This window comes from Ascidia mentula, chromosome 4, assembly GCF_947561715.1.
Source record: "Ascidia mentula chromosome 4, kaAscMent1.1, whole genome shotgun sequence".
Taxonomy (NCBI): domain Eukaryota; kingdom Metazoa; phylum Chordata; class Ascidiacea; order Phlebobranchia; family Ascidiidae; genus Ascidia; species Ascidia mentula.
Genome location: NC_138569.1, coordinates 15,303,203 through 15,326,090, shown reverse-complemented (window position 1 = coordinate 15,326,090; position 22,888 = coordinate 15,303,203). Strand labels below are relative to the sequence as shown.

Sequence of the window (22,888 nt, the reverse complement as noted above, 5' to 3'; positions counted from 1 at the left end):
ATAGAAATCTGTGCGATGGTATTTCAATTCAAATATGTAACTAAAGCTAACAGGTGGTTGCCCTAATCACACTTTAACCGTTAAAGTCGCACAGATTTCTGTTGTACACAGACTTATACGTGAAGTTTGGCGAAAACTTTGAGACCCAGTGTAGTAGTATTTTCCACATTGGATGAGGTTTTGTGTTTTGGGGCGACATCCAACCTCGAGGTAGAATGTCACAGTTAATTAGTATTTTTCCTTCTGTCTTACTTACAAAATTGTTCACTAATATTGCGATAATTTTCACGCCCTAACGGCCAACACGAAACCTTCCTGTAGACATAAACGACTGCGATCCACTGCCTTGTCAACATGGATCAACATGCAGCGATCTTATAGCTGATTATAATTGTATCTGTCTACCTGGCTACACCGACAAGAATTGCTCGACAAGTTAGTGTGAAATTTGTTTAACTACAAGCTAATACAAGAAACAGAACCTAAACATCCATTGCAGATATCAACGAATGCATTCCAGAACCATGTGTTTACGGTAATTGTACTGATTTGGTGAACAATTACACTTGCACATGTACCCCAGGTTACACAGGAAGAAATTGTTCCATTGGTAAGGATGACTTTAAACAGGTTATCAGTACTTAAGTAACGCGACTATTTGCAACCAGAACGAAATTATCACTATTTAGTAATTGTCGAAGGCCGGTTTCGATGACCCTTTCGTAGTACGTAACAGGCCATCACAACTTGTACATCTTCTAGATATTGACGAGTGCAACCCAATTCCTTGTGGGGCCCACGGCAATTGCACTGATTTGATTAATGATTACAACTGTTCGTGCGACGTTGGTTACACTGGAAGAAACTGTTCAATAAGTAAGAATAATTTGACTTCCTCTTTAAATCAAACTGTTGCCTTGCGTTAACCAAAAAGTGGTGTAAACGTGTTGAACCTTCGCTTATAGATATTAACGACTGTGAACCACTCCCATGCCTACACAACTCAACGTGTATCGACAAAGTAGCAGATTATCAATGTGTTTGTCTTCCTGGATATACAGACAAGAACTGCTCAACAGGTATAGAGGTTAAGATGCCTAGGGGCGGCATTTAGTATTACTCTTTGTTCTTAGACATAAACGATTGTTCGCCGGACCCATGTCACCATAATGGAAACTGCTCGGATTTGGTCAACGACTATGTGTGTTCCTGCTCAGCAGGATATACTGGGAAGAACTGCTCGATTGGTGATTTGGATTAACGAAAACTACGTAACGTAAAAAACGAAATTCGATAAACGTAGCATCGTTCGGATGAATGTAGACTGATTTTTGTCCAATTTGCTTCACTAAAAGATAGAGTAGATGAACGTATTTCAGTATTTTACACTCTTTTATAGATATCAATGAATGCGATCCATCTCCTTGCAAACATAACTCCACCTGCACCGACTTGATAGCTAACTACAGTTGTGACTGTCTACCCGGCTACACTGATAAAAACTGCTCCACGAGTAATTGGAAAAACAAAATATAGTGGAAAAACTTTTTTATCTTATTTTTATGATTTGCAGATATTGACGAGTGCATACCTGAACCATGTGCCAATGGAAGCTGCACAGATTTAGTAAATAACTACACTTGCACTTGCAACCCTGGATACACTGGAAGAATTTGCTCAGTTGGTAAGTGTTTGTCAACCGTGCTCTAACATGATTTCACTTTACTTGTGCGATTGTGTTAAAGCACCAAATGTTCTTGTTGGCTAAACGATCACTCAGTGTCAGAAGGCCTATTCCTCACAAAGTGTAGATTGGATATGACATAGTCGCTAATATTTTTCAGATATTGACGAATGCATTCCTACGCCTTGTGGATCTAGCGGAAACTGTACAGACCTTATTAACGATTACCAATGTACATGCGATGCTGGGTACACTGGAAGAAATTGTTCAACAAGTAAAAAAACATTGCCTTGTTACTGAATTTTTGAAGTTTTGACAGATTTATTACGCTGCCAACTACACACCTATGTTTGTTGTAACGAAAATAAGAATTGTATTGCTGCAATTTCATGTCCATTGCACTTACAGAGTAGTTCAAAATTCGATGATTTAATCAAAACGACAAAAATGCTTTCGCATGGAAAAGCGGCAGAATTTATTTGTTTGTTTATTTGTTTTTGTGAACAGACATCAACGACTGTGAACCACTTCCGTGCCAGAACAACTCAACGTGTAGTGATATGGTGGCAGATTATCAGTGCGTTTGTCTCCCTGGATACACAGATAAGAATTGTTCTACAGGTACATTGGATGGAAGATACTATTGCACCGGGTCACAAAATTTTCGCCGGACTTGATCAACGTAAACCTGGGCAACATAGAAATCTGTGCGGTGGTATTTCAATTCAAATATGTAACTAAAGCTAACAGGTGGTTGCCCTAATCACACTTTAACCGTTAAAGTCGCACAGATTTCTGTTGTACACAGACTTATACGTGAAGTTTGGCGAAAACTTTGAGACCCAGTGTAGTAGTATTTTCCACATTGGATGAGGTTTTGTGTTTTGGGGCGACATCCAACCTCGAGGTGGAATGTCACAGTTAATTAGTATTTTTCCTTCTGTCTTACTTACAAAATTGTTCACTTATATTGCGATAATTTTCACGCCCTAACGGCCAACACGAAACCTTCCTGTAGACATAAACGACTGCGATCCACTGCCTTGTCAACATGGATCAACATGCAGCGATCTTATAGCTGATTATAATTGTATCTGTCTACCTGGCTACACCGACAAGAATTGCTCGACAAGTTAGTGTGAAATCTGTTTAACTACGAGCTAATACAAGAAACAGAACCTAAACATCCATTGCAGATATCAACGAATGCATTCCAGAACCATGTGTTTACGGTAATTGTACTGATTTGGTGAACAATTACACTTGCACATGTACCCCAGGTTACACAGGAAGAAATTGTTCCATTGGTAAGGATGACTTTAAACAGGTTATCAGTACTTAAGTAACGCGACTATTTGCAACCAGAACGAAATTATCACTATTTAGTAATTGTCGAAGGCCGGTTTCGATGACCCTTTCGTAGTACGTAACAGGCCATCACAACTTGTACATCTTCTAGATATTGACGAGTGCAACCCAATTCCTTGTGGGGCCCACGGCAATTGCACTGATTTGATTAATGATTACAACTGTTCGTGCGACGTTGGTTACACTGGAAGAAACTGTTCAATAAGTAAGAATAATTTGACTTCCTCTTTAAATCAAACTGTTGCCTTGCGTTAACCAAAAAGTGGTGTAAACGTGTTGAACCTTCGCTTATAGATATTAACGACTGTGAACCACTCCCATGCCTACACAACTCAACGTGTATCGACAAAGTAGCAGATTATCAATGTGTTTGTCTTCCTGGATATACAGACAAGAACTGCTCAACAGGTATAGAGGTTAAGATGCCTAGGGGCGGCATTTAGTATTACTCTTTGTTCTTAGACATAAACGATTGTTCGCCGGACCCATGTCACCATAATGGAAACTGCTCGGATTTGGTCAACGACTATGTGTGTTCCTGCTCAGCAGGATATACTGGGAAGAACTGCTCGATTGGTGATTTGGATTAACGAAAACTACGTAACGTAAAAAACGAAATTCGATAAACGTAGCATCGTTCGGATGAATGTAGACTGATTTTTGTCCAATTTGCTTCACTAAAAGATAGAGTAGATGAACGTATTTCAGTATTTTACACTCTTTTATAGATATCAATGAATGCGATCCATCTCCTTGCAAACATAACTCCACCTGCACCGACTTGATAGCTAACTACAGTTGTGACTGTCTACCCGGCTACACTGATAAAAACTGCTCCACGAGTAATTGGAAAAACAAAATATAGTGGAAAAACTTTTTTATCTTATTTTTATGATTTGCAGATATTGACGAGTGCATACCTGAACCATGTGCCAATGGAAGCTGCACAGATTTAGTAAATAACTACACTTGCACTTGCAACCCTGGATACACTGGTAGAAATTGCTCAGTTGGTAAGTGTTTGTCAACCGTGCTCTAACATGATTTCACTTTACTTGTGCGATTGTGTTAAAGCACCAAATGTTCTTGTTGGCTAAACGATCACTCAGTGTCAGAAGGCCTATTCCTCACAAAGTGTAGATTGGATATGACATAGTCGCTAATATTTTTCAGATATTGACGAATGCATTCCTACGCCTTGTGGATCTAGCGGAAACTGTACAGACCTTATTAACGATTACCAATGTACATGCGATGCTGGGTACACTGGAAGAAATTGTTCAACAAGTAAAAAAACATTGCCTTGTTACTGAATTTTTGAAGTTTTGACAGATTTATTACGCTGCCAACTACACACCTATGTTTGTTGTAACGAAAATAAGAATTGTATTGCTGCAATTTCATGTCCATTGCACTTACAGAGTAGTTCAAAATTCGATGATTTAATCAAAACGAAAAAAATGCTTTCGCATGGAAAAGCGGCAGAATTTATTTGTTTGTTTATTTGTTTTTGTGAACAGACATCAACGACTGTGAACCACTTCCGTGCCAGAACAACTCAACGTGTAGTGATATGGTGGCAGATTATCAGTGCGTTTGTCTCCCTGGATACACAGATAAGAATTGTTCTACAGGTACATTGGATGGAAGATACTATTGCACCGGGTCACAAAATTTTCGCCGGACTTGATCAACGTAAACCTGGGCAACATAGAAATCTGTGCGGTGGTATTTCAATTCAAATATGTAACTAAAGCTAACAGGTGGTTGCCCTAATCACACTTTAACCGTTAAAGTCGCACAGATTTCTGTTGTACACAGACTTATACGTAAAGTTTGGCGAAAACTTTGAGACCCAGTGTAGTAGTATTTTCCACATTGGATGAGGTTTTGTGTTTTGGGGCGACATCCAACCTCGAGGTGGAATGTCACAGTTAATTAGTATTTTTCCTTCTGTCTTACTTACAAAATTGTTCACTTATATTGCGATAATTTTCACGCCCTAACGGCCAACACGAAACCTTCCTGTAGACATAAACGACTGCGATCCACTGCCTTGTCAACATGGATCAACATGCAGCGATCTTATAGCTGATTATAATTGTATCTGTCTACCTGGCTACACCGACAAGAATTGCTCGACAAGTTAGTGTGAAATCTGTTTAACTACAAGCTAATACAAGAAACAGAACCTAAACATCCATTGCAGATATCAACGAATGCATTCCAGAACCATGTGTTTACGGTAATTGTACTGATTTGGTGAACAATTACACTTGCACATGTACCCCAGGTTACATAGGAAGAAATTGTTCCATTGGTAAGGATGACTTTAAACAGGTTATCAGTACTTAAGTAACGCGACTATTTGCAACCAGAACGAAATTATCACTATTTAGTAATTGTCGAAGGCCGGTTTCGATGACCCTTTCGTAGTACGTAACAGGCCATCACAACTTGTACATCTTCTAGATATTGACGAGTGCAACCCAATTCCTTGTGGGCCCCACGGCAATTGCACTGATTTGATTAATGATTACAACTGTTCGTGCGACGTTGGTTACACTGGAAGAAACTGTTCAATAAGTAAGAATAATTTGACTTCCTCTTTAAATCAAACTGTTGCCTTGCGTTAACCAAAAAGTGGTGTAAACGTGTTGAACCTTCGCTTATAGATATTAACGACTGTGAACCACTCCCATGCCTACACAACTCAACGTGTATCGACAAAGTAGCAGATTATCAATGTGTTTGTCTTCCTGGATATACAGACAAGAACTGCTCAACAGGTATAGAGGTTAAGATGCCTAGGGGCGGCATTTAGTATTACTCTTTGTTCTTAGACATAAACGATTGTTCGCCGGACCCATGTCACCATAATGGAAACTGCTCGGATTTGGTCAACGACTATGTGTGTTCCTGCTCAGCAGGATATACTGGGAAGAACTGCTCGATTGGTGAGTTGGATTTATGAAAACTACTGTTACGGAATTATTTCGGCAGCTTTGCAATTAAGCGGTTGGATGTTTTTGGGTGGCGATGTTATCCCCCAATTAACCCTTCTACCTAATTCGGTACTTTGCACAAAACTGCCTCCCTAATTCTGATACTGCCCTGAACCCTGTAATAACGGCTCACCACAAAGCCAAAGTAACCCAGGCTGATTTAACTTATTGGACGTCGTGTTAAACTAAAAGCGACTAAAAACAATACAAGACGTTCTGGCAAAGAACCCGACAACTCACACAACACTGAGATGTTCACAGCGCGACGCCCAGAAGAAGACTCGCCCGTTTTAGGGAAATCGTTCGTTACATGCAATCGCCAACCAATCAGGATGCGCCTTTCCGACACGCGGCACATCCGGGGCATACAAAAATAAACAGAGCGTAAAATAATAGGAAAGGGGAGACGAGTGTAATAAACTAGTGTGGTGAAAGTGAAGTGAGAGACTTAAAAGCGATATACGTGCGTAAAACAATATAATGAATAAGTGGTTACAACGAAAGAAAACAGTGAAATTACAAGGTGCCAGCAAGAAAGGTGAAAACAATGAAATAGATACAATGACTAACAAAAGTGAAAGGTGACGTGAAGGAAAGAAAATTCGTAACACTCCCCCCAACCCAAGAATTGTCCTACTCCTGTTGGACATTGGTCTACACGTGTGTCTCCGACGAGAATCGAACTGGCCGGCGCCGGGTCCGTGTAGACCTTCTGCATCCGCCCGAATTATCCGGTGAACTCGATACCTCTCTATTGTCCACTCGGGTTGTATTTGGCCTAAATACATACACCAACGTAGGTTGTTGATCTTCAGCCTGCGGAGGTTCCGCCGTTTGCTCAGCGGGCATTGGGAATGTATCTGTGGTCGGTTTCAGCCGATTGAAATGGACAGTCTGTTGTTTACCAGTCCCATCTTCAATGACATAGTTCACAGGCCCGCGTACTTCGACCACTCGGTACGGACCTTTGTAGGGATACTGCAATTTCTTGCACCGACCTACGGGAACGACCGGGTTCGTTAACAGCACATAGTCTCCCATCGAGTATGGCTTTCCCCGTTGTCGCAAGTTGTAGCGGTCTTCCATACGCTTGCGCTGTGTCATAAGATTTTCCCTGACAATTTCTTCGGCCAGCTCTAGGCCGTCGCGTAACTGGTCGATATCCACTCCGTAAGATCGTCTTGAATCTTCTCGGATGGATCCCAATAAATCTGCCGGAAGGCGCAACGGTCGGCCGGTCAGAAGGGTGTGCGGAGCTTCTCCCGTTGCTTCATGGGCGCTTGCGTTGTAAGCCGCGACTACTCCTGGCAACGCCTCGTCCCATCGTCGTTCGTCTTTCTGTATGTAATTTCTTATCATTGTTATTATGGTCTTATTATTGCGTTCGACACCGCCATTTCCGGGCGCGTGATATGACGTAGTACGGCTTTTCTTACAGCCCATCAGGCGCAACAGCTCGGAAAACAGGTGACTTTCAAAATTTGTCCCTCTATCGGAATGGACCGTTTCCGGGACGCCGTGCACCGTAAACCAATTGCGGTAAAGCAAGCTAGCGGTCTCATTTGCGGTTTGGTGTCGCATCGGCCACGCTCTAACGTATTTCGTGAAAAGGTCGCAGGCTACCAGTATAAATTGGTAACCCGAACGGGTAAGTGGTAGTGGCCCAATAACATCTACTTCAATCCTTTGCATGGGTTTATCCTCATGCGAAGGTATAAGCGGCGCTTGAAAATGTTGCGTTGGCTTTTTGTTGTATTGGCACGTTATACAGTTGCGACAAAACGTCTCGACAGATTCGCGCCATTTATGCCAATAAAACCACTCGGAAACTTTTGCTAACGTTTTGGCAATGCCCAAATGTCCCCCTCCATGTACATCATCATGTAAGCTGGACGTCGCTTCCCAGACCAGGCTTGTCGGCAAAACGATTTTTAAATCATCCTCCCAAGAGGAGTTTCCGCGGCAACAAAGAATGTCCGCCTTCAGTAACAAGCCACTATAACGGGACCAGTAGTGGCGAATCGCGGCGGATTCTCGCTTGACCGCTTTAAATTTCGGGCGTATACCTCTCTTGACCCATTCTCTTACGGCAGCTAGCTCCGGGTCGTTACTCTGCCGCTCCAACAGCTCGTTCTGTTCATATCCGATGGTTGCTTAAGTCCACGGCGTTAACCTGTTCAATCCCTCGGCCTTCATCCGCTATCTTGTATGGACATTCTGGATCATCCTCCAGGGAGTCTAGACGGGAAAGTGCGTCCGCGTTACGGTGTTTGCTTCCCTCCCTGTGATGTATATCAAAATCATAGGCGGAGAGATGTTCGACCCAGCGCGCGCATTGCCCGTATAATTCTTTTGACTTCCACAGCCACCTCAACGAGGAATGGTCAGTCCGTAACATAAATTTTTGACCAAGGAGATAGCAACGGTAAAGCTTGGTCGCAAATATTACGGCGAGCAGCTCTTTTCGCGTGGTCGAGTAGTTGCGCTCCGACCTATTTAGGGTACGGCTGCCATAAGCCACAACACACTCCTTACCGTCAACTTCCTGGGAAAGGACGCATCCCACGGCAGTATCGGATGCGTCCGTGTCAAGTATGAATGACTTATTGAAGTTAGGGTAACAAAGGATCGGAGCGGTCGTAATGTACCGTTTCAACTGAGCGAAGGCCTCCTGGCATTGGTCGTCCCACTGGAACCGCTTTCCTTTTTCTGTCTGCCTGTGGAGGGGACCCGCGATCTTCGCATAGTCACGAATAAATTTGCGATAGTAAGATGTTAGGCCTAAAAACTGCCGGATCTCCTTCACATTACGCGGTGTTGGCCATTCGGAAACCGACTGTACTTTGTTGGGGTCGCATCGTATTCCGTCCTTCGACAATACGTGACCTAAAAAAGCCACCTCCTCTTTGAAAAGCGAACACTTAGACGGCTTTAACGTCAGCCCCGCGGTTTGAATTCTCTCTAGGACGTCAGCTAGTCGATTTAAGTGTTGCTCGAAAGTATTGGAGTAAACAATAATGTCATCCAGATACGCTAAGGCACCCCGCCACTCGATTCCGCTTAATACCATGCGCATTAAGCGTTGAAAGGACGCTGCCGAATTACATAGACCCATAGGCATTACGTTAAATTCAAACAGGCCGACGTGACTGGTAAACGCAGTTTTCTCTTGCGAAGAGGCATCCATAGCGACCTGCCAATAGCCAGATTTCAGGTCTAGCGTAGAAAAATACGCCGCGTTCGACATTTGGTCAAGGCTGTCGTCTATCCGGGGGATCGGGTAACTGTTCTTTTTAGTTAGCTCGTTTAGCTTGCGGTAATCGACACAAAAACGAGTCTCACCGGATTTCTTCCGAACCAACACGATCGGACTGCTCCACGGCGATTTAGACGGCCGAATCAGTCCTTGTTTGTCCATTTCTGCCAAAATCTCTTCCACTTTCGCCTTGTTGTGGTGGGGCATGCGGCGGGGTGGCTGTCGCACTGGAGCATTATTTCCTGTGTCGATCACGTGACGCACCACGTCCGTGCGTCCAAGGTCAACGTCAGATGTTGAGAAGGCGTCCTGGTTGGCGCGAAGAAGGGCAAACAGCTCTCCTCTTTGTTCTTGAGTTAGGTGGTTTCCGATCTGAGCTTGCTCTATAATGCACTTAAACGGGTCACGGTTATCCGCTGTTTCGTGTGGTGACACCGAACAAATTTCTGCGCAGCCGCCAAAACAATCCGGGTGTTTACATTTCGCCGACGATCCATCGACTACCACACATGCGCCAGACATTGGACATTCGACATTGCCAAAGGCATAAACAGGCGATGCCTGGGCGATCCTTGACCCGCCTGCTATTTCTACCGCTTCGTCCCCCAAATTCGCGACATAGACCCCAACAGTGTTACTCTGCGCCATCGTTATACTCGTAGCCGTCAACAACCCATATTTTTCCACAAACCCGTCTATCTTCTCAGTTAGAAAAGGGGTTTCCCTGGTGTGCGGCTTTTGGCAAAAGTTCGCTGTTACACATACCTCGGTAAACGCGGGGATGGTGACATCGTCGACGACGTACACCTCGGAAGGTTGTGGCAACGGCACCGGAGAATGCGAGAGTGGCACGCTTGCATCCCCTGCTGTTAGCACGTTGGCTTCGTAGCAGATCTGGCATTTGTTTGACTGGAGGAAATCTAATCCTAGAATAAGGTCGTGTGTAAGATTGTCCACAATGTAAAAACTCGCGTGAGTCATCAATCCTCCCACTCGGAGGGGAAGCTCGACGCAGCCTTTTACCGCCAATTGCTGTCCGCCGGCCCCGACCAAGTTCTTCTTTGAGCACCTGTTTACCCGGTCGTGATGCTCGGCGCTTAAGGAATGCCACTTTAGGGTATTAATCAAGCAGACACTGGAGCCGGTGTCCAACAACGCACACATCCTCGTCCGGCCGACCAGTAAGTTAACAAACCGCAACGGCGCTGCGGGTGTAGCGGGTTTTTGTACCGACTTTGGCGCCAAACATATGGGTGCATCTCGAGTTATACGTTTTTGGTCGAAGTGACATTTTATCTCCGGTGCGCGACGAATCCATCTGGAAAACGCAGGTGTACATGGTATGTTTTGACGTCTCGTGTCGACGTCCTTAGTGCGCATACCCGTATGCGGGCAGTCGCGCCGCATATGGCCCAGTCCACCGCAACCGTAGCAAGTCCGTTCTCGCACGTTGTTGTATTGTGGTCGTTCGCGCTTTATGGCGTCCACTTGAGCTTGTAACTTCGATAAGGTGTCCTCGAATTGTGCGTTCTTTTCCTTGGAACGTTTCTCCATGTCTTCTAACTTTTTTAGTACTAATCCCATCTCTGATGCTTTTGTGTTTACCGCAGCGACTTGTACAAAGCTCGGTGTTTGTGTATTGACAACGACTTGAGCTGCAGCTCTGAATGATCGCTCATACTTGATGGTGATCGGAATAGTGTCCGCGAGGCGCCGGTCTTGCAAGCCTTGCAATAAGGTAATGTACAGAACCTCATTTTTAAGGGCAGCTTCAGCGGAGTTGCTGTAGGCGCCATCGCCCAGTGCCTGTAGGGCGTAAACGAATTCACGTGCTGATTCGCCAGGTAATTGCACGCGCCTCATCAGCTCGGCGCGTTGACGCTCTGCGTGTTGACCAGTAGCCCTTTGGCGCAATGCGCGTTCTTTGAGGTCCTTGTAGGAAACCTCGAACAAGTTTGCATCTTTTTCTTGTATTGTCCATTTCAAGTCGTTGTCAATGCTTGCCAGGAACAGGTGTCGTTTCATTTCTTCCGAGGCCTCGACGCTCGTACAATATGACTCAAATACATTAAAATACTGTCCTAGGTCAGCTCCCGGCCGTAAAGGCGGAGGTTGTATTAAAACATAAAAAGCCATTGTTAAGAAAAACCAACCTTTAAAATATCACAAAACCAAAATACACGTAGGGAGTCTTCCCAGTAAAACCAGCCGGGTGTGGTGACAGGGTCCTGGCGTGGTCGCCAAGTTGTTACGGAATTATTTCGGCAGCTTTGCAATTAAGCGGTTAGATGTTTTTGGGTGGCGATGTTATCCCCCAATTAACCCTTCTACCTAATTCGGTACTTTGCACAAAACTGCCTCCCTAATTCTGATACTGCCCAGAACCCAGCAATAACGGTTCACCACAAAGCCAAAGTAACCCAGGCTGATTTAACTTATTGGACGTCGTGTTAAACTAAAAGCGACTAAAAACAATACAAGACGTTCTGGCAAAGAACCCGACAATTCACACAACACTGAGATGTTCACAACGCAACGCCCAGAAGAAGACTCGCCCGTTTTTGGGAAATCGTTCGTTACATGCAATCGCCAACCAATCAGGATGCGCCTTCCCGACACGCGGCACATCCGGAGCATACAAAAATAAACGGAGCGTAAAATAATACGAAAGGGGAGACGAGTGTAATAAACTAGTGTGGTGAAAGTGAAGTGAGAGACTCAAAAGCGATATACGTGCGTAAAACAATATAATGAATAAGTGGTTACAACGAAAGAAAACAGTGAAATTACAAGGTGCCAGCAAGAAAGGTGAAAACAATGAAATAGATACAATGACTAACAAAAGTGAAAGGTGACGTGAAGAAAAGAAAATTCGTAACACTACGTAACGTAAAAAACGAAATTCGATAAACGTAGCATCGTTCGGAAGAATGTAGACTGATTTTTGTCCAATTTGCTTCACTAAAAGATAGAGTAGATGAACGTATTTCAGTATTTTACACTCTTTTATAGATATCAATGAATGCGATCCATCTCCTTGCAAACATAACTCCACCTGCACCGACTTGATAGCTAACTACAGTTGTGACTGTCAACCCGGCTACACTGATAAAAACTGCTCCACTAGTAATTGGAAAAACAAAATATAGTGGAAAAACTTTTTTATCTTATTTTTATAATTTGCAGATATTGACGAGTGCATACCTGAACCATGTGCCAATGGAAGCTGCACAGATTTAGTAAACAACTACACTTGCACTTGCAACCCTGGATACACTGGAAGAAATTGCTCAGTTGGTAAGTGTTTGTCAACCGTGCTCTAACATGATTTCACTTTACTTGTGCGATTGTGTTAAAGCACCTTGTTGGCTGTTCTTGTTGGCTAAACGATCACTCAGTGTCAGAAGACCTATTCCTCACAAAGTGTAGATTGGATATGACATAGTCGCTAATATTTTTCAGATATTGACGAATGCATTCCTACGCCTTGTGGATCTAGCGGAAACTGTACAGACCTTATTAACGATTACCAATGTACATGCGATGCTGGGTACACTGGAAGAAATTGTTCAACAAGTAAAAAAACATTGCCTTGTTACTGAATTTTTGAAGTTTTGACAGATTTATTACGCTGCCAACTACACACCTATGTTTGTTGTAACGAAAATAAGAATTGTATTGCTGCAATTTCATGTCCATTGCACTTACAGAGTAGTTCAAAATTCGATGATTTAATCAAAACGAAAACAATGCTTTCGCATGGAAAAGCGGCAGAATTTATTTGTTTGTTTATTTGTTTTTGTGAACAGACATCAACGACTGTGAACCACTTCCGTGCCAGAACAACTCAACGTGTAGTGATATGGTGGCAGATTATCAGTGCGTTTGTCTCCCTGGATACACAGATAAGAATTGTTCAACAGGTACATTGGATGGAAGATACTATTGCACCGGGTCACAAAATTTTCGCCGGACTTGATCAACGTAAACCTGGGCAACATAGAAATCTGTGCGATGGTATTTCAATTCAAATATGTAACTAAAACTAACAGGTGGTTGCCCTAATCACACTTTAACCGTTAAAGTCGCACAGATTTCTGTTGTACACAGACTTATACGTGAAGTTTGGCGAAAACTTTGAGACCCAGTGTAGTAGTATTTTCCACATTGGATGAGGTTTTGTGTTTTTGGGCGACATCCAACCTCGTGGTGGAATGTCACAGTTAATTAGTATTTTTCCTTCTGTCTTACTTACAAAATTGTTCACTTATATTGCGATAATTTTCACGCCCTATCGGCCAACACGAAACCTTCCTGTAGACATAAACGACTGCGATCCACATCCTTGTCAACATGGATCAACATGCAGCGATCTTATAGCTGATTATAATTGTATCTGTCTACCTGGCTACACCGACAAGAATTGCTCGACAAGTTAGTGTGAAATTTGTTTAACTACAAGCTAATACAAGAAACAGAACCTAAACATCCATTGCAGATATCAACGAATGCATTCCAGAACCATGTGTTTACGGTAATTGTACTGATTTGGTGAACAATTACACTTGCACATGTACCCCAGGTTACACAGGAAGAAATTGTTCCATTGGTAAGGATGACTTTAAATAGGTTATCAGTACTTAAGTAACGCGACTATTTGCAACCAGAACGAAATTATCACCATTTAGTAATTGTCGAAGGCCGGTTTCGATGACCCTTTCGTAGTACGTAACAGGCCATCACAACTTGTACATCTTCTAGATATTGACGAGTGCAACCCAATTCCTTGTGGGGCCCACGGCAATTGCACTGATTTGATTAATGATTACAACTGTTCGTGCGACGTTGGTTACACTGGAAGAAACTGTTCAATAAGTAAGAATAATTTAACTTCCTCTTTAAATCAAACTGTTGCCTTGCCTATACCAAAAAGTTGTGTAAACGTGTTAAACTTTCGGTTAAAGATATTAACGACTGTGAACCACTCCCATGCCTACACAACTCAACGTGTATCGACAAAGTAGCAGATTATCAATGTGTTTGTCTTCCTGGATATACAGACAAGAACTGCTCAACAGGTATAGAGGTTAAGATGCCTAGGGGCGGCATTTAATATTACTCTTTGTTCTTAGACATAAACGATTGTTCGCCGGACCCATGTCACCATAATGGAAACTGCTCGGATTTGGTCAACGACTATGTGTGTTCCTGCTCAGCAGGATATACTGGGAAGAACTGCTCGATTGGTGAGTTGGATTTATGGAAACTACGTAACGTAAAAAACGAAATTCGATAAACTTAGCATCGTTCGGATGAATGTAGACGGATTTTTGTCCAATTTGCTTCACTAAAAGATAGAGTAGATGAACGTATTTCAGTAATTTAAACTCTTTTATAGATATCAATGAATGCGATCCATCTCCTTGCAAACATAACTCCACCTGCACCGACTTGATAACTAACTACAGTTGTGACTGTCTACCCGGCTACACTGATAAAAACTGCTCCACGAGTAATTGGAAAAACAAAATATAGTGGAAAAACTTTTTTATCTTATTTTTATAATTTGCAGATATTGACGAGTGCATACCTGAACCATGTGCCAATGGAAGCTGCACAGATTTGGTAAACAACTACACTTGCACTTGCAACCCTGGATACACTGGAAGAAATTGCTCAGTCGGTAAGTGTTTGTGAACCGTGCTCTACCATGATTTCACTTTACTTGTGCGATTGTGTTAAAGCACCAAATGTTCTTGTTGGCTAAGCGATCACTCAGTATCAGAAGGCCTATATATGCCTGCCTCACAAAGTGTAGATTGGATATGACATAGTCGCTAATATTTTTCAGATATTGACGAATGCATTCCTACGCCTTGTGGATCTAGCGGAAACTGTACAGACCTTATTAACGATTACCAATGTACATGCGATGCTGGGTACACTGGAAGAAATTGTTCAACAAGTAAAAAAACATTGCCTTGTTACTGAATTTTTGAAGTTTGACAGATTTATTACGCTGCCAACTACACACCTATGTTTGTTGTAACGAAAATAAGAATTGTATTGCTGCAAATTTTATGTCCATTGCACTTACAGAGTAGTTCAAAATTCGATGATTTAATCAAAACGAAAAAAATGCTTTCGCATGGAAAAGCGTCTGAATTTATTTGTTGTGTCCTAATCATCGTTAGTTTGATTATTTGTTTTTGTGAACAGACATTATCGACTGTGAACCACTTCTGTGCCAGAACAACTCAACGTGTAGTGATATGGTGGCAGATTATCAGTGCGTTTGTCTCCCTGGATACACAGATAAGAATTGTTCAACAGGTACATTGGATGGAAGATACTATTGCACCGGGTCACAAAATTTTCGCCGGACTTGATCAACGTAAACCTGGGCAACATAGAAATCTGTGCGATGGTATTTCAATTCAAATATGTAACTAAAATTAACAGGTGGTTGCCCTGATCACACCTTAACCGTTAAAGTCGCACGGATTTCTGTTGTACACAGACTTATACGTGAAGTTTGGCGAAAACTTTTAGACCCAGTGTAGTAGTATTTTCCACATTGGATGAGGTTTTGTGTTTTTGGGCGGCATCCAATCTCGTGTATAATCTCAGATATAAACGATTGTTCGCCGGACCCATGCCTTCATGGTAACTGCTCGGATTTGGTTGACGACTATTCATGTTCCTGCTCACTAGGATATACAGGAAAAAACTGCTCGATTGGTGAGAAAGTTTAATGGTATCTGCACAATATAACTGAGAAAATACATGTTGCAAGTAATGTCTCGGTTAAAATTAGGCTACTCAAGCATTTTACCAAATGGCGACTGGTATGTATTTAATTGTCGTACAAATTATGTCTCGAACAAAATGCATAGCAAAGCGGGTTTTACCACCAAAAATTTTTTTTACAAATTCACGAATACGATCAACCCCCTTGTTTATTCCACTTTTTTAAATATTATTTACAAACACCATTTCATAGATACTAACGAATGCGATCCATCTCCTTGCATACATAACTCCACTTGCAACGACTTGATAGCCAACTACAGTTGTGTTTGTCTGCCCGGCTACACTGATAAAAACTGCTCTACGGGTGAGTTTAATTCATAAAATTTCCGTGTAAATATCTTCTATTCTTTTACGATGTTCGTTTCAGATATTGACGAATGTATACCTGAAGTCTGTATCAATGGAAACTGCACAGATTTGGTGAACAACTACACTTGCACTTGCAATCCTGGATACACTGGAAGAAATTGCTCAGTTGGTAAGTGTTTGTGAACCGTGCTCTAACATGATTTCACTTTACTTGTGCGATTGTGTTAAAGCACCAAATGTTCTTGTTGGCTAAGCGATCACTCAGTGTCGGAAGGCCTATTCCTCATAAGGTGTAGATTGGATATGACATAGTCGCTAATATTTTTCAGATATTGACGAATGTATTCCTACGCCTAACCGAAAATACTAAGTAATTTAAGACTGAAGCGGAAACAATAAACAGGATAAAATCAAGTCGCCACTATTGCTGCAACTTAGTTTAGTGATCACGTTTATGACCTTACATTTTCAATTAAATCTTCTCACAAAACCTCTTTTTTACTGGAAGATATAAACGAGTGCGATTGTAACACTTGCCACCACAGTGGAAATTGCACTGATCTGATGAACGACTTCAACTGCTCATGTAGTGCAGGCTACGCAGGAAAGAGTTGTTCAATAAGTAAGTGTAACAAAATGCGTATCGTGGTATAATGATATTCCTAGTACATGTTACGCCTAAATCAGACTATGTGTAGCGGCCGTAATTAACTCAAAATCTGTGCAACCTGGATCTGCACCGACCGCCGCACTAGGGGGTTTCCTAATTTGTTTGAACGCAACACTGCCTGCCTTTTCGGATACAAATTCCTCCTCGCTTGCACAACAGCATTGGTTCTCTGTTAAACGAACAGAAACGTGTCACAATCGGCAATAATACGCACATTCAATATGGCCGATAAACTTACACAAAGAAATATGTTACATTAAGAAAGTCAACACCTCTTAACTCATACACAAATATTATCGCGACATTTAACTAACACAATTTACGCATTCAATTACGTACCAACTTGTTAGGAGTCCAGGACTGAATTACAGGCACTTTGACGGACTAAGACGTTTCAGCATTTCAGTTAAATTAACTTTCATGTTTTTATAGCTACACATAAAACACTAATGTTAGAACAAACATTTCCAAAACTAAATTGGATCAACTATGAACTGCGGCAACTGAAACTGCTGCTTACAGCACAGAAAGAAACTGTAAAACGTGGTCAGCACAAGATTGCGACACTAATGACATAACACGCATTGTTACGTTTTTGAATTTCTAACCAATCATGGTAAGTGCCTTGTTACGTCATAGTCAATGAAGTCAGATCACTGACATGAACTAGAAACAGGGAAAGAAAGCACATACAAGTCATTTCTCGCTGTAACGCTATGCATTGTACTTATGTGCACAGTGTGCCTCGAGGTGGAATGTCATAGTTAATAAGTATTTTTCCTTCTGTCTTACTTACAAAATAGTTCACTTATATTGCGATAATTTTCACGCCCTAACGGCCAACACGAAACCTTCCTGCAGACATAAACGACTGCGATCCACTGCCTTGTCAACATGGATCAACATGCAGCGATCTTATAGCTGATTATAATTGTATCTGTCTACCTGGCTACACCGACAAGAATTGCTCGACAAGTTAGTGTGAAATCTGTTTAACTACAAGCTAATACAAGAAACAGAACCTAAACATCCATTGCAGATATCAACGAATGCATTCCAGAACCATGTGTTTACGGTAATTGTACTGATTTGGTGAACAATTACACTTGCACATGTACCCCAGGTTACACAGGAAGAAATTGTTCCATTGGTAAGGATGACTTTAAACAGGTTATCAGTACTTAAGTAACGCGACTATTTGCAACCAGAACGAAATTATCACCATTTAGTAATTTTCGAAGGCCGGTTTCGATGACCCTTTCGTAATACGTAACAGGCCATCACAATTTGTACATCTTCTAGATATTGACGAGTGCAACCCAATTCCTTGTGGGGCCCACGGTAATTGCACTGATTTGATTAATGATTACAACTGTTCGTGCGACGTTGGTTACACTGGAAGAAACTGTTCAATAAGTAAGAATAATTTGACTTCCTCTTCAAATCAAACTGTTGCCTTGCGTAAACCAAAAAGTTGTGTAAACGTGTTGAACTTTCGCTTATAGATATTAACGACTGTGAACCACTCCCATGCCTACACAACTCAACGTGTATCGACAAAGTAGCAGGTTATCAATGTGTTTGTCTACCTGGATATACAGACAAGAACTGCTCAACAGGTTTAGAGGCTAAGATGCCTAGGGGCGGCATTTAGTATTACTCTTTGTTCTTAGACATAAACGATTGTTCGCCGGACCCATGTCACCATAATGGAAACTGCTCGGATTTGGTCAACGACTATGTGTGTTCCTGCTCAGCAGGATATACTGGGAAGAACTGCTCGATTGGTGAGTTGGATTTATGGAAACTACGTAACGTAAAAAACGAAATTCGATAAACGTAGCATCGTTCGGATGAATGTAGACTGATTTTTGTCCAATTTGCTTCACTAAAAGATAGAGTAGATGAACGTATTTCAGTATTTTACACTCTTTTATAGATATCAATGAATGCCATCCATCTCCTTGCAAACATAACTCCACCTGCACCGACTTGATAACTAACTACAGTTGTGACTGTCAACCCGGCTACACTGATAAAAACTGCTCCACGAGTAATTGGAAAAACAAAATATAGTGGAAAAACTTTTTTATCTTATTTTTATAATTTGCAGATATTGACGAGTGCATACCTGAACCATGTGCCAATGGAAGCTGCACAGATTTGGTAAACAACTACACTTGCACTTGCAACCCTGGATACACTGGAAGAAATTGCTCAGTCGGTAAGTGTTTGTGAACCGTGCTCTACCATGATTTCACTTTACTTGTGCGATTGTGTTAAAGCACCAAGTGTTCTTGTTGGCTAAGCGATCATTCAGTGTCAGAAGGCCTATTCCTCATAAGGTGTAGATTGGATATGACATAGTCGCTAATATTTTTCAGATATTGACGAATGTATTCCTACGCCTTGTGGATCTAGCGGAAACTGTACAGACCTTATTAACGATTACCAATGTACATGCGATGCTGGGTACACTGGAAGAAATTGTTCAACAAGTAAAAAAACATTGCCTTGTTACTGAATTTTTGAAGTTTTGACAGATTTATTACGCTGCCAACTACACACCTATGTTTGTTGTAACGAAAATAAGAATTATATTGCTGCAAATTTTTTGTCCATTGCTCTTACAGAGTAGTTCAAAATTCGATGATTTAATCAAAACGAAAAAAATGCTTTCGCATGGAAAAGCGGCAGAATTTATTTGTTTGTTTATTTGTTTTTGTGCACAGACATTAACGACTGTGAACCACTTCCGTGCCAGAACAACTCAACGTGTAGTGATATGGTGGCAGATTATCAGTGCGTTTGTCTCCCTGGATACACAGATAAGAATTGTTCAACAGGTACATTGGATGGAAGATACTGTTACAGCGGGTCACAAAATTTTCGCCAGACTTGATCAACGTAAACCTGGGCAACATAGAAATCTGTGCGATGGTATTTCAATTCAAATATGTAACTAAAATTAACAGGTGGTTGCCCTGATCACACCTTAACCGTTAAAGTCGCACAGATTTCTGTTGTACACAGACTTATACGTGAAGTTTGACGAAAACTTTTAGACCCAGTGTAGTAGTATTTTCCACATTGGATGAGGTTTTGTGTTTTTGGGCGGCATCCAATTTCGTGTATAATCTCAGATATAAACGATTGTTCGCCGGACCCATGCCTTCGTGGTAACTGCTCGGATTTGGTTGACGACTATTCATGTTCCTGCTCACCAGGATATACAGGAAAAAACTGCTCGATTGGTGAGAAAGTTTAATGGTATCTGCACAATATAACTGAGAAAATACATGTTGCAAGTAATGTCTTGGTTAAAATTAGGCTACTCAAGCATTTTTCCAAATGGCGACTGGTATGTGTTTAATTGTCGTACAAATTATGTCTCGATCAAAATGCATAGCAATACGGGTTTTACCACCAAAAATGTTTTTTTTCAAATTGACGAATACGATCAACCCCCTTGTTTATTCCACTTTTTCAAATATTATGTACAAACACCATTTCATAGATACTAACGAATGCGATTCATCTCCTTGCATACATAACTCCACTTGCAACGACCTGATAGCCAACTACAGTTGTGTTTGTCTGCCCGGCTACACTGATAAAAACTGCTCTACGGGTGAGTTTAATTCATAAAATTTCCGTGTAAATATCTTCTATTCTTTTTCGATGTTCGTTTCAGATATTGACGAATGTATACCTGAAGTATGTGTCAATGGAAACTGCACAGATTTGGTCAACAACTACACTTGCACTTGCAATCCTGGATACACTGGAAGAAATTGCTCAGTTGGTAAGTGTTTGTGAACCGTGCTCTAACATGATTTCACTTTACTTGTGCGATTGTGTTAAAGCACCAAATGTTCTTGTTGGCTAAGCGATCACTCAGTGTCGGAAGGCCTATTCCTCATAAGGTGTAGATTGGATATGACATAGTCGCTAATATTTTTCAGATATTGACGAATGTATTCCTACGCCTAACCGAAAATACTAAGTAATTTAAGACTGAAGCGGAAACAATAAACAGGATAAAATCAAGTCGCCACTATTGCTGCAACTTAGTTTAGTGATCACGTTTATGACCTTACATTTTCAATCAAATCTTCTCACAAAACCTCTTTTTTACTGGAAGATATAAACGAGTGCGATTGTAACCCTTGCCACAACAGTGGAAATTGCACTGATCTGATGAACGACTTCAACTGCTCATGTAGTGCAGGCTACGCAGGAAAGAGTTGTTCAATAAGTAAGTGTAACAAAATGCGTATCGTGGTATAATGATATTCCTAGTACATGTTACGCCTAAATCAGACTATGTGTAGCGGCTAGTGATGTCTTGCGCCGGATCCGGGTACCCGGACCCGGCCGGATATTGACCAATTTTCAATACCCGGACCCGGCCGGATTATACACTTAATTTTACCGGATAGTTGTGAAAGCATTTTTGTCCTAAAAACGGTCAAACATTTCGCAAATTACTCGTTTTTGGGATCCAGTCTGTGATTCTCGCCGACGTAAGATTTTTCTGTTGTTTGTTATTAAGGTTTTTCGTGACGTGTTGTACCATATTAATAAATGCCCACGTTTATTTGTTCCCCTCATGATAAGCTAACCTTAACATAGCATTCTGTTTGGCAATCAAACATTTTTGCCATACCGATAAAATACACGAATCGGTGTTAACAAACTGCCGGATCCAAATTATCCGGCCGGATTTGATTGATAACTATCCGGATCCGGCCGGGCCGGATAATTTGAAACTGGGAACATCACTAGTAGCGGCCGTAATTAACTCAAAATCTCTGCAACCTGGATCTGCACCGACCGCCGCACTAGGGGGTTTCCTAATTTGTTTGAACGCAACACTGCCTGCCTTTTCGGATACAATTTCCTCCTCGCTTGCACAACAGCATTGGTTCTCTGTTAAACGAACAGAAACGTGTCACAATCGGCAATAATACGCAAATTCAATATGGCCGATAAACTTACACAAAGAAATATGTTACATTAAGAAAGTCAAAACTTCTTAACTCATACACAAATATTATCGCGACATTTAACTAACACAATTTACACATTCAATTACGTACCAACTTGTTAGGAGTCCAGGACTGAATTACAGGCACTTTGACGGACTAAGACGTTTCAGCATTTCAGTTAAATTAACTTTCATGTTTTTATAGCTACACATAAAACACTAATGTTAGAATAAACATTTCCAAAACTAAATTGGATCAACTATGAACTGCGGCAACTGAAACTGCTGCTTACAGCACAGAAAGAAACTGTAAAACGTGATCAGCACAAGATTGCGACACTAATGACATAACACGCATTGTTACGTTTTTGAATTTCTAACCAATCATGGTAAGTGCCTTGTTACGTCATAGTCAAAGAAGTCAGATCACTGACATGAACTAGAAACAGGGAAAGAAAGCACATACAAGTCATTTCTCGCTGTAACTCTATGCATTGTACTTATGTGCACAGTGTGCCTCGAGGTGGAATGTCATAGTTAATAAGTATTTTTCCTTCTGTCTTACTTACAAAATAGTTCACTTATATTGCGATAATTTTCACGCCCTAACGGCCAACACGAAACCTTCCTGCAGACATAAACGACTGCGATCCACTGCCTTGTCAACATGGATCAACATGCAGCGATCTTATAGCTGATTATAATTGTATCTGTCTACCTGGCTACACCGACAAGAATTGCTCGACAAGTTAGTGTGAAATATGTTTAACTACAAGCTAATACAAGAAACAGA

At 41.5% G+C, this 22,888-nt stretch overlaps 3 protein-coding genes across 3 annotated transcripts in view; 1 reads left to right on the top strand and 2 right to left on the bottom strand.

Moving 5' to 3' along the window:
- The window catches only part of LOC145898149 (uncharacterized), a 50,317-nt gene that overhangs the window by 9,661 nt on the left and 17,768 nt on the right, over positions 1-22,888 (top strand). The window contains exons 28-81 of the mRNA XM_082986584.1: positions 322-435; positions 500-610; positions 763-876; positions 966-1,079; positions 1,134-1,247; positions 1,400-1,513; positions 1,574-1,684; positions 1,845-1,958; positions 2,192-2,305; positions 2,703-2,816; positions 2,881-2,991; positions 3,144-3,257; positions 3,347-3,460; positions 3,515-3,628; positions 3,781-3,894; positions 3,955-4,065; positions 4,226-4,339; positions 4,573-4,686; positions 5,084-5,197; positions 5,262-5,372; positions 5,525-5,638; positions 5,728-5,841; positions 5,896-6,009; positions 12,326-12,439; positions 12,500-12,610; positions 12,776-12,889; positions 13,123-13,236; positions 13,634-13,747; positions 13,812-13,922; positions 14,075-14,188; positions 14,278-14,391; positions 14,446-14,559; positions 14,712-14,825; positions 14,886-14,996; positions 15,165-15,278; positions 15,533-15,646; positions 15,944-16,054; positions 16,317-16,430; positions 16,494-16,604; positions 16,944-17,057; positions 17,967-18,080; positions 18,145-18,255; positions 18,408-18,521; positions 18,611-18,724; positions 18,779-18,892; positions 19,045-19,158; positions 19,219-19,329; positions 19,490-19,603; positions 19,838-19,951; positions 20,249-20,359; positions 20,623-20,736; positions 20,800-20,910; positions 21,250-21,363; positions 22,730-22,843. Of these exons, the coding sequence (XP_082842710.1) occupies positions 322-435; positions 500-610; positions 763-876; positions 966-1,079; positions 1,134-1,247; positions 1,400-1,513; positions 1,574-1,684; positions 1,845-1,958; positions 2,192-2,305; positions 2,703-2,816; positions 2,881-2,991; positions 3,144-3,257; positions 3,347-3,460; positions 3,515-3,628; positions 3,781-3,894; positions 3,955-4,065; positions 4,226-4,339; positions 4,573-4,686; positions 5,084-5,197; positions 5,262-5,372; positions 5,525-5,638; positions 5,728-5,841; positions 5,896-6,009; positions 12,326-12,439; positions 12,500-12,610; positions 12,776-12,889; positions 13,123-13,236; positions 13,634-13,747; positions 13,812-13,922; positions 14,075-14,188; positions 14,278-14,391; positions 14,446-14,559; positions 14,712-14,825; positions 14,886-14,996; positions 15,165-15,278; positions 15,533-15,646; positions 15,944-16,054; positions 16,317-16,430; positions 16,494-16,604; positions 16,944-17,057; positions 17,967-18,080; positions 18,145-18,255; positions 18,408-18,521; positions 18,611-18,724; positions 18,779-18,892; positions 19,045-19,158; positions 19,219-19,329; positions 19,490-19,603; positions 19,838-19,951; positions 20,249-20,359; positions 20,623-20,736; positions 20,800-20,910; positions 21,250-21,363; positions 22,730-22,843 (6,114 nt within the window). The remainder of the gene's footprint in view (positions 1-321; positions 436-499; positions 611-762; positions 877-965; positions 1,080-1,133; positions 1,248-1,399; positions 1,514-1,573; positions 1,685-1,844; positions 1,959-2,191; positions 2,306-2,702; positions 2,817-2,880; positions 2,992-3,143; positions 3,258-3,346; positions 3,461-3,514; positions 3,629-3,780; positions 3,895-3,954; positions 4,066-4,225; positions 4,340-4,572; positions 4,687-5,083; positions 5,198-5,261; positions 5,373-5,524; positions 5,639-5,727; positions 5,842-5,895; positions 6,010-12,325; positions 12,440-12,499; positions 12,611-12,775; positions 12,890-13,122; positions 13,237-13,633; positions 13,748-13,811; positions 13,923-14,074; positions 14,189-14,277; positions 14,392-14,445; positions 14,560-14,711; positions 14,826-14,885; positions 14,997-15,164; positions 15,279-15,532; positions 15,647-15,943; positions 16,055-16,316; positions 16,431-16,493; positions 16,605-16,943; positions 17,058-17,966; positions 18,081-18,144; positions 18,256-18,407; positions 18,522-18,610; positions 18,725-18,778; positions 18,893-19,044; positions 19,159-19,218; positions 19,330-19,489; positions 19,604-19,837; positions 19,952-20,248; positions 20,360-20,622; positions 20,737-20,799; positions 20,911-21,249; positions 21,364-22,729; positions 22,844-22,888) is intronic.
- LOC145899784 (uncharacterized) lies at positions 6,712-7,500 on the bottom strand. Its single transcript, XM_082988691.1, has 2 exons — positions 7,106-7,500; positions 6,712-6,940 (listed from the first exon to the last, which is right to left on the bottom strand). Exons 1-2 carry the CDS (start codon positions 7,498-7,500, stop codon positions 6,712-6,714), a joined length of 624 nt encoding a protein of 207 aa, XP_082844817.1.
- Positions 8,195-11,449, bottom strand: LOC145899782 (uncharacterized). The gene is made up of 4 exons (XM_082988689.1): positions 10,079-11,449; positions 9,507-9,706; positions 9,400-9,436; positions 8,195-8,794 (listed from the first exon to the last, which is right to left on the bottom strand). The coding sequence occupies exons 1-4, from the start codon at positions 11,447-11,449 to the stop codon at positions 8,195-8,197; spliced, it is 2,208 nt and encodes a 735-aa protein (XP_082844815.1).

What these genes read in the sequence shown, in the direction of transcription:
- LOC145899784 (XM_082988691.1), bottom strand. Translation starts at nt 7,500, where the DNA reads ATGGGCTGTAAGAAAAGCCGTACTACGTCATATCACGCGCCCGGAAAT. An exon ending in TTGCGACAACGGGGAAAGCC is followed by an intron (nt 6,941 to 7,105) that starts ATACTCGATGGG and finishes GACTGTCCATTT; the next exon opens with CAATCGGCTGAAACCGACCA.
- LOC145899782 (XM_082988689.1), bottom strand. Translation starts at nt 11,449, where the DNA reads ATGGCTTTTTATGTTTTAATACAACCTCCGCCTTTACGGCCGGGAGCT. An exon ending in CCATCCCCGCGTTTACCGAG is followed by an intron (nt 9,707 to 10,078) that starts GTATGTGTAACA and finishes GACCCGTTTAAG; the next exon opens with TGCATTATAGAGCAAGCTCA. An exon ending in CGCCGCATGCCCCACCACAA is followed by an intron (nt 9,437 to 9,506) that starts CAAGGCGAAAGT and finishes TCTAAATCGCCG; the next exon opens with TGGAGCAGTCCGATCGTGTT.